Source organism: Pseudozyma flocculosa (genome assembly GCF_000417875.1).
Source record: "Pseudozyma flocculosa PF-1 unplaced genomic scaffold scaffold00020, whole genome shotgun sequence".
Classification (NCBI taxonomy): Eukaryota; Fungi; Basidiomycota; class Ustilaginomycetes; order Ustilaginales; family Ustilaginaceae; genus Pseudozyma; species Pseudozyma flocculosa.
In genome coordinates this window covers 515,594-524,129 of record NW_006920888.1, presented here as the reverse complement: position 1 = coordinate 524,129, position 8,536 = coordinate 515,594, and the positions used below count along the sequence as shown (strand labels likewise).

At 68.0% G+C, this 8,536-nt stretch overlaps 4 protein-coding genes across 4 annotated transcripts in view; 1 reads left to right on the top strand and 3 right to left on the bottom strand.

The window, feature by feature from the left end:
* Positions 1-642, top strand: part of PFL1_05607 (uncharacterized protein) — a gene marked incomplete at both ends in the record, with an annotated part of 1,456 nt that extends 814 nt beyond the window's left edge. Inside the window, one exon of the mRNA XM_007883142.1 lies at positions 8-642. Within this exon, the coding sequence (XP_007881333.1) occupies positions 8-642 (635 nt within the window). The remainder of the gene's footprint in view (positions 1-7) is intronic.
* A 985-nt stretch (positions 643-1,627) lies between these two features.
* Positions 1,628-2,918, bottom strand: PFL1_05606 (uncharacterized protein; the record flags this gene model as incomplete). Its single annotated transcript, XM_007883141.1, has 5 exons — positions 1,628-1,816; positions 1,970-2,023; positions 2,180-2,308; positions 2,408-2,473; positions 2,679-2,918. The coding sequence occupies 5 exons, from the start codon at positions 2,916-2,918 to the stop codon at positions 1,628-1,630; spliced, it is 678 nt and encodes a 225-aa protein (XP_007881332.1).
* An 802-nt stretch (positions 2,919-3,720) lies between these two features.
* PFL1_05605 (uncharacterized protein) lies at positions 3,721-6,681 on the bottom strand (the record flags this gene model as incomplete). The annotated part of the gene is made up of 5 exons (XM_007883140.1): positions 3,721-5,142; positions 5,277-5,433; positions 5,564-5,782; positions 5,878-6,441; positions 6,605-6,681. 5 exons carry the CDS (start codon positions 6,679-6,681, stop codon positions 3,721-3,723), a joined length of 2,439 nt encoding a protein of 812 aa, XP_007881331.1.
* Positions 6,682-7,309: 628 nt separating this feature from the next.
* The window catches only part of PFL1_05604 (uncharacterized protein), a gene marked incomplete at both ends in the record, with an annotated part of 4,050 nt that continues 2,823 nt past the window's right edge, over positions 7,310-8,536 (bottom strand). The window contains one exon of the mRNA XM_007883139.1: positions 7,310-8,488. Coding sequence (XP_007881330.1) covers positions 7,310-8,488 — 1,179 coding nt within the window. The remainder of the gene's footprint in view (positions 8,489-8,536) is intronic.

The window sequence follows — 8,536 nt, the reverse complement described above, 5'->3', positions numbered from 1 at the left end:
GCCGCAGGCTCAACGTCCGGTGGGACGGGCGGCGACGAGGCCCGGTGGGAGTCGGACCCGCGCACCGTCAAGCCGCCCCCGCCTCCGCCGGCCTCGACCGTGTACGCCATCGTCTTCACCAGCAAGAAGCGCCTGCACAAGCTCGCCGTCATCCGCCACCGGTGCCGCACCAAGCTCATGGCCGCCCTCACCAGCGCCATCAAGGCGCGTGCATCGGGGGGCCTGGACTCGCGCTTTGCCCCCACCGACGGGGTCTGGGTCATCCATGCCCATCCGCAGTCGTACTCGTGCCCCATGGACACCCTCACCGCCGAGATGGACAGGGCGCTTGCTCGGATCGGACGTCATGCGTTTAGCGACGGCACGGCCAGCGGCCGTTTCCCCGAGCGTCGCTCCAGCGGCCACGGCCACGGCCACGGCCACGGCCACGGCCACGGCCACGGCTCGACGTCGACGGGACCTCGGACAAGGGTTTCAAGGACCACGACCACGGCCATCGACGCCACCGCCAACGTCGGCGCATCCTCTCGCCGCGATCCGACATTACCGCGGTCCAGGTCGTCCGGACGGCCCTCGTCGTCGTCGTCGTCGTCGTCGTCGCCGCCGCCGCCGAAGCGCTACACGCGGGCCGGCTTCCTGTGAACAGGTGAGTGCCGTTCTCCTTGCGTCACCGCTGCCAGGTCGCGACACCGCCGACGACGGCGACCGACGACCGACGACGCAGACGGGGCTGGCAGGGATTATTTCATCATTTTAAAATGTTGGAAATTACCGTCCGACCCACATGAGGACAACTCTAGGCTGTTTAATGAGCTTAGCCCCTCATCTGCGTCGTCGTAGTCGTCGTCGTTCATGCCTCTGCGGCCTGGCAGCGACGGGTGATGGGTGCCAGCGAGGGTGTACACGAGGACGCGGCGCGCTGACACCAGCTGCCTCCGCCTTGGCTTCGACAGGAAGGGCCCCAGGGTAGAGCAAACCCGCGAGGGCCAGGTTGGGCCCCCGGGCCGCCCGAGGCCCACCATGCGGCGACTGCCCGCCTGCCCGCCGATCGAGCTGTGAGTGTCAGGACCAGCTGATCGGCCTCAACCATCGCCATCGCCACCGCCACCACCGCCGCCGCTGGCCCTCCGCCGCCTCCGCCTCCGCCTCTTGCATGATGATTCTCAAACATCACGACGGTCTTCCTAGAAAAAGCTGCCGAAGATGCCCGCCACTAAACCCAATTTCCGGGCACCCACTCTGATCCCATCCGACCTAGCTCCCGCTCGAGGTCGGGCGGGGCGAGGCCAGGCCAGGGTCAGCGGCGGCAGCGTCGGCGTGTGGCGAAGGGCGATGGGCGAAACAGGCAGTCGTACGATCGACAAGTTGCTGACCGTCTTGTACCCCTGGGCCCCTTCCGATGCCGACCCGACCGACGACAGGCTTGCATGTTGAAGCGAGCGAGCGGCTTCGACCGATGATGGCGCGATGGCGTACCGTCCCTGCAATCGATCAATGATGGCGCACCGCACCAGTCTGAACGTGCCGCGCCTGTGTGCCCTGCTGTGCCGTGTTCTTGGGCCCGTCGTGTGTCGTGCGCCGCTCCCGCGCATGTCGTCTAGATGGATCGACGTCGGCCAAGCCCGCTTTAGAGCTCCTTTTTGGGCTCAAAGACCTGCTTGCTCTCCTTGGGCACGCCGACGACGAGCGGCACCGTGACGGCGTTGAGCTTGCGCAGCCCCATGGCAATCGAGCCCGAGGGGAGGGGCTTGTGGTCCCAGCGGTCCTCGAAGCGCTTGATCTTGCCCTCGTGGTCGAGCTGGAGCGCCACCGTCGACTGGTGGTGTCGAAGAAGAGGGCCGTGTGGCCATGCGGGATCGCGGAGCGCGGGGGAGAAAGTCAGCATCCGATGCGGCATCGGGAGACGGAGAGGACTTTCTGAAGCCAGGATGTGGAGGGAGACGGGTGGAGGAGGGTCCGGCTGACGTACGGTGATTTCCTTTTCGACGCCAATCAGCTTGATCTTGTACCGTTGCCTCTGCACCTGTGTTGGCAAAGATCGATTGCGAAGGAGGACGGGTATGCAATCAGCAACAGTGAGCGACTACGAGCGGCTAGGACCGAACGTCGAGCCTGCACGCGAGAGAGGCCCGCATCGCAGGGGACGATGGGGACGAGGGCGAGCGAACGCGCTACTCACGTACTGCACCTCGTCGGCGTCGCTCTTGACCAGCCTCCACTTGAGGAGCTCCGAAGCCGAGAAGGCGGCGGGCATGCCGTACCACTGCGCCATGTACTGGCGCGCGCCCTCGGCGTAGGCGATGGGGTCCTGCAGGCGAGACGGCGACAGCATCAGAAGGAGCGCGGAGCGGCGGTCAGTGGGTGTATGCCAGACGAGGTGGGCCGCGTAAATGTGACGCGTGCTCACGGCGAAGATGGCGTCCTTGTTCCAGCTGCGGGCAAAGATCTCGGGCGAGGGCTTGGCGCTGAAGAGCTGGCAATGGGAAGTAGAGGTATGCCGAGAAAAAGAGGCAGGGGCGGGAAAGGGTCAGTGGACTGCGACCCGTCGACGGCGACAAAGAGTGGACGAGGGCCGAGCCGGCCAGACGCGATGGAGGAGGAGGAGGAGGCCGGTCGACGGCATTCATGCTGGTGGCCGAAAGAAAGGAAAGGGAGAGGAGGAACGGGTGCGCACTCACCGAGACTGAATCGGCGACGAGCCTCTCGGTCCTCTGATCGAGGTTGGCACCGGCGCCGCCGAGCTGCGCCTCGAACTGGGGATCCTGCGCGGGCAGGTTGAGCGTGGTGGCGGCCGACGACGGCGACGACGACGACATCCTGAATGCAGCCTGGGGCGAGGCGGCGATGGCGGAGCGGCTGAGGAGCAGGGGCGCGGAGATGGCGAGGAGCGTCAGGCGAGACGACGGGAGGAGGTGCATCGAGTGTGGGAGCGTCTATGCGAGTTGTTGGGCCCTCTTGCTCGGACGAGGAAGGGATGGAAGGGTGAAGTTGGTGGTGGTGGTGGTGGTGGCGATGCGGGGGCTGAGTGGGTGAGTGGTGGAGAGGAGGGAAGGCGAGCGGGATGGCCCGCCCCTCCTTATAGCAAGGCAGGGGGTGGAGGGAGGGAGGCCTGCAGCGCCCGCTCGCCCCAGCCTGCCCGCCTGCCCGCCTGCCCGCCTGCCCGCCTGCCTGCCTGCAAGTTCGGAGGCTCGGTGGGGTCAGTCGGGAAGCCAGGCCAGGCAGGCCAGCAGCAGCTCAGGTCAGACGCCGATGATTCATCCTCTGGCCAAGTCAGGCTAGGCCAGGCCAGGCCTGGCCAGGGCCGGCCCACGCCCGCCGACCGCGCAGCATGATTCAGGGTCCTGCCTAGCCTGTCTGGCCTGCTCCGCGACGCTCAGGCCAGAAGGCAGGCAGGCTGACCGTCCGCTGCTGCTCGCTCGCTCGCTCGCTCGTTCGTTTCTTCGCTTTCGTCACAGCCAGCGCTGCTGCTGCATGCACGCACGCCCACCGAAGCTTTGGCTTGGATGCCCGCCAGACAGCCTAGCCTAGCCTAAGCTAGCTTCGAGGCGCGAAGCGGGCCGAATCCGGGCGGCCGTCGGTGCAGCGGGCTGTGCCGTCCGTCGAGGTCTGGGAAGTCGGATTCGCCCTGCAGGCAGGCGGGCAGGCAGGTGAGGGATGGAAGACGGATTCTGGAATGCGTGTAGCGAGCGAGCGAGCCAGCGAGCCAGCGCCCCCGCCGCCCTAGAGGCCGTCGAAATCGAACTGCATCGCGCCGCGGCCATTCTTGGCCTTGCCCTCCTTGCGCTGCCGCTTGGCCTCGCGCTCCTCTTCGGCCCAGTCGTCGCCCTCGTCGTCGTCGTCGTCGCCGCCGCCGCCTCTCGCTGTCCCTCGCGCCGCCGTCGCCGTCGCCGTCGCCGTCGCCGTCGGTGCTCCCTGACCGCCCTGCCCCGCCTCGTCGGCATCGCCGGAATCGCCCGGAGCGCTGCCGTCGTGGCCCTGCTCGCCACCCTCCCTGACGCGCTTGAGGTAGGCCTTTTTGCGCTCCTTGTGCAGCTTCCTCGCGTCGCGCTTCTGCTTGCGCAGCTTCTGCTTGCTCCACGCCTCGTCGGCCTTGATGGCCGCCTCGCCCTTGACGCCCAGGTGCGCGCGCCGCTTGCGCGCCTCCTCGGCCTCGACCTCTTCGGGCCGCTCGGCGCGCCGCTGGTCCTCGAGCTCGAGGTTGACCAGCCGCTGCTTTTCCCTCGCCTTGTCGGCGTAGGCGTACGTGCGCAGGTCCACCTCCTCGTCGTGCCAACCGAGCCGACGGGGCGCGGCCGGGACCGAAGCCGACACGGTGGCTGCCGAGGCCGATGCCGAGGTCTCGGCCTCGTCCGATGCCGCGCCTGCCGCGACCGTCGGCGGCGTTGCCGCCGCCTCGTCGTCGGACTGCTTGGCGGCCCTGGCCTTGCCCTTGTCGGCCGCTGCCGTCGCCGCCTTGGTCTCGGGCATCCTCGGCAGGCGCAGCAGCGCAAACGAGCGCGCCAGCCCGTGGAAGTCGAGGTCGGCCGTGCGGAAGATGTAGACGGCCTCGTGCTTGGAGTAGGACCGCACAAACGAGACAAAGGCCACCATGCCGAGCTCGTAGAGGTCGCGGTCCCTGCGCACCGCGCCGCGCATCTCGTCCTCGAGCGCCCGGGCGTCGTCGTCGACCGCGATCTCGACCTGCCCGCCTCCGACGCTGCCGCTGCCGCTGCCGCTTGCCGTGCCGGGCTCGAGGCCCGGTTCAGGCCTGAGCGGCGACGCCGGACGGTGGACGAGGTAGGGGTAGGGCTGCAGCGGGATCTTCTTGACGGCGAGGAACTCGACATAGTCCTCTTCGCGGCCCCTGGTCAGCAGCAGGATGGCGCGGCCCCGCCGTCCCGCTCGCGCAGTGCGGCCGCAGCGGTGGCTAAAGACCTTGGGGTCGGTGGGCGCGTCGTACTGCACCACAATGTCGACGTCGGGCAGGTCGAGGCCGCGCGCCGCCACGTCGGTGCACAGCAGCACCGACGCCTGCTCCGACGTGCCCGGCGCCGGCGTCGACGAGGTAAACTCCTTGAACGTCGCCGTGCGCTTCGACGACGTCTGCTTGCCGTGCAGAGCGTAAAAGGCGAGCCCCTTGACCCGCTTCAGCCTGCTCAGGACCTGGATTCGCGGCGGGAGAGGAGGAGGAGGAGGAGGAGGAGGAGGAAGGAGGAGAGGAGACAGGAGCACGGGAGGGATCGTCAGTCTGCCGTCGATCCACTCGGCGGATCCGCACGGCACGGCCTCGAACCCACCTTGTAGAAGTAGTTGACCTGGGCGCAGGTGGCAAAGTAGACGATAAACTTGCGCGCGCCGCCTCCGAGCCCGTCCTCGGACGACTCGTAGCGCAGGATCCGGAGCAGCTGCGCCATCTTGTTTTCGGCGCGCGAGACTTGGAACGTGTTCTGCAGACTGGGCGGGTCGGCGAGCATAGATGTCGCGAGACGAGGCGAGGCGAGACGGGGCAAAGCAGTGCAAGGATCAGAGACGGCACGCGTGCACGGAGGCATCACCGCAACGCCGGCGAGCAGGACAGACTCACGTCGCTGGGATCCTGCGGGAAGCGTCCAAGGCACCGACGCCCCTTTTGTCGCCCTTTGCCTCGACCTTGACCACGACGCGGACCGGGTTGCGCAGGCCCATGCGTGCCAGCTCCGAGAGGGCGTCGGTCATGGTGGCGCTGAACAGGCCGGTCCTCCGCTGCCGAGGGAGGAGGTTGAGGATGTTGTGCAGGTTCTCGGAAAAGCCCAGGTCGAGCAGTCTGATGCGGCGGGAGGACATAGGGGGGGGGGGGCGGATCCGTGCGCGTGTCAGCATCGTCGACCGCGCCGGTGAGAGGGAGGGAGGGAAGCTCACCTGTCGGCCTCGTCGAGAACGAGCACCTCGAGCTCGTTTTTCTTCACGCCCTTGCGGGTTAGGAGCTCCTCGAGCCTTCCAGGTGTCCCGACGAGGATGTCTGGCCCGTTGTCCTTGAACGCGGCGTAGTCCTGCGCCGGGTTGGACTTGGTGCCTCCGATGACGAGCTGGACGCCCGAGATCTTTGGCTGTGCACCGCCGTCCTCGTTTTGCTCCTTATCCTCGTCTCCTTCGTCCTTCTGTCCATCCGTCTCCGCGTCCGCCTCCGCCGCCCCTTGGGCATCGGCGGCGCGCTCTTGGGCGTCGAGAAACATCTTGACGATGCCGTAGACCTGCTGCGCCAGTTCGCGCGTGGGGCAGACGATGAGGGCGCCGAGCTCGTCGCGCTTGAGAGTGGCCCCCTTGCGCAGGAGCATCTCGATCGTGGGGATCACATAGGCCAGCGTCTTTCCCGAGCCCGTGACGGCCTCGACGATGACGTCCTTGTGCGAGAGGAAGAGCGGGATGGTCGAGGCCTGCACCGGCGTCATCTGCTCAAAGTTCATATCGGCCAGCAGCGAAGCGCTGCGGCACGGCGCGGCAGAGGCGAGATGCGACGGAAAGAGTCAGATGGGGGTGGGAAAAGGGCGTCCAGCCCGGCGAGAGCAAGGGCGACGACGACGACGCCGACGACGACGACGCCGACGACAACGACGCCGACGATGCCGACAACGAGCGGGCAACTCACACCCATGGTGTCAGGGACGGCTTCAGGCGGCTCCACTTGCCCGCGTAGGACGGGGCGTGTGCGAGCTGTTGCGCCATCTCTGTCGCCTTGCAATGCTGATGGATCCACAGAGATTGCGATGGTGTTACGGCGAGCAGATGAGGGTCGACGGCAAAGAGGAGGCAGGGAGAGTCGCTGGTGGCGGGAGTGGCTGGGCAAGAAGGCCAAGGAGCCAGCAGTCCAGACTCCACTTTGGTACGGCGCCCGCGGGAAAAAAAATTCGGCGTCCATGGCGCCCGACTTCCGAGGCACCGATGACCCACCCTCGTCGCGGCCGCTCAGTTGTGGTGGTCGAGGGGCATTGCAGGCCGCTCTTCGCGATCCTCGTGCGAGTGCGGCGGGGGGCAAAATGTTGGCTCAGAGGCGTGCAGGACTTTGCTTTGCAATAATGACGGTGGCTGATGCGGACGACGGCGAGCGATAGGCTGCGACCCGGAGTGGAAGGTGGTCTCCATGCAAACGATAGAATACAAGGGGCGGGCGAGCCGGCGAGGCATCCAGGAGGGGCACCCCGCGGGCTCGCCGTCGTTGGCTGGCCCGGCGTGGTTGGTATACAGCGAGCGGCGGGTCGGGAATCGAAGCGAATCGGCAAGCCACCTGCTCATCTCTCGTTCTTCTTTTCTCTGTCTCTCCGCCTCTCGACGACGACGATCCCTCGCTCCCTCACTAGAGCGGCTCCCAGCCCTCGCGCTGCCGCTGCCTCTGCCGCTCGTGCTCGGCCTTGATCTCGGCGACGCTGGTGCTGCTCTTCCACCCAGAGTCGCCGCTGCCGGCAAACTTGCGTCCGCCCTCCTGCCCATCTTCGTCCTCGTCGTCATCGCCCTGGCCTTCCTCGTCGGCATCGTCGAGCGCCGACTCGGGCACGCCTCCAAACGCGCCCTTGGCCGCGGCGGAATGCTGCTGCAGCTGCGAAGACGCCTTGGGGCTGCCAGCGACGTAGCTGCTCCACCTCCGCGACCCTTCCAGCCCGGCGGGCGGCAGGTTGGGCGGCACGGCGCGCGACGTCTCGGCCGACCGACGCGAGAGGAACGGCGCGGTCCCCGCCGACGCCGACGCCGAGTACGATGCCGACCGCCGCGGGTTGAGCGAGCCCGCCCGGCGCAGCGTCGTCGGCCACGCGCCGTCCGGGCGGTCGTTGGTCGGCGCGTCGTTGTCGCCCTCGTCGTCGTCGTCGATGCCGTCGTAGCCGTTGCGGCGACCGCCCTCATCCTCGTCGCCGTCGTGGCCGCGGTAGTCTTGCATCAGCCGCGTGCGGTCCTCGCGCAGCGGCTTGCCCGTCGCACCCGCCGCAGCCCGCGCCAGCCAGTCGTGCTTCTGCACCAGCGCCTGGATGTCCTGGCTCAGCAGGTCGACCGGCCGCTGACCCTTGGCCGGGCCATCGTTGAGCCGCAGCATCTCCGACACGCGATCCCGCAGCCCGCTGCCAATCGAGTTGGCCGTGTGCGACGACCCCTGCCGCCGCATATAGAGGTCGCGCGGCCCGCCAGCCGTCGTAGGCGTCGCGGGCGACAGCACATCGTTGCCGGCACCGCCGACGCCGCCGCCGCTGCTCGAATGGCCGCTCGGGCTGGCGGATCGATGCGGATACTGCTGGTGGTCGCCGTGGTCGCGCTCGCCGCCACCGCCGGCGGACAGTCCCCTCGCGTGTCCGTAGTGCGAGCGCAGGTCCTCGGCGGGCCGGATGCCCTCCTGGGCCAGCTCCGCGGCGCTGCTCTGCATCTTGGCCTGCTTGCTCGGCGGCACGAGCCGCAGCCCACCGCTGTTGGCCGCCTCGCGGTTGGGCTTGAAGCCGGCGTAGGTCCCGCTCTCGAGCGCGTGGCCCCAGGCCGGCTGGCTGTTGGCGTTCTGCGGGAACGAATCGAGCCTGCGCCTGGGCGGAGGCAGCCCGTTGCC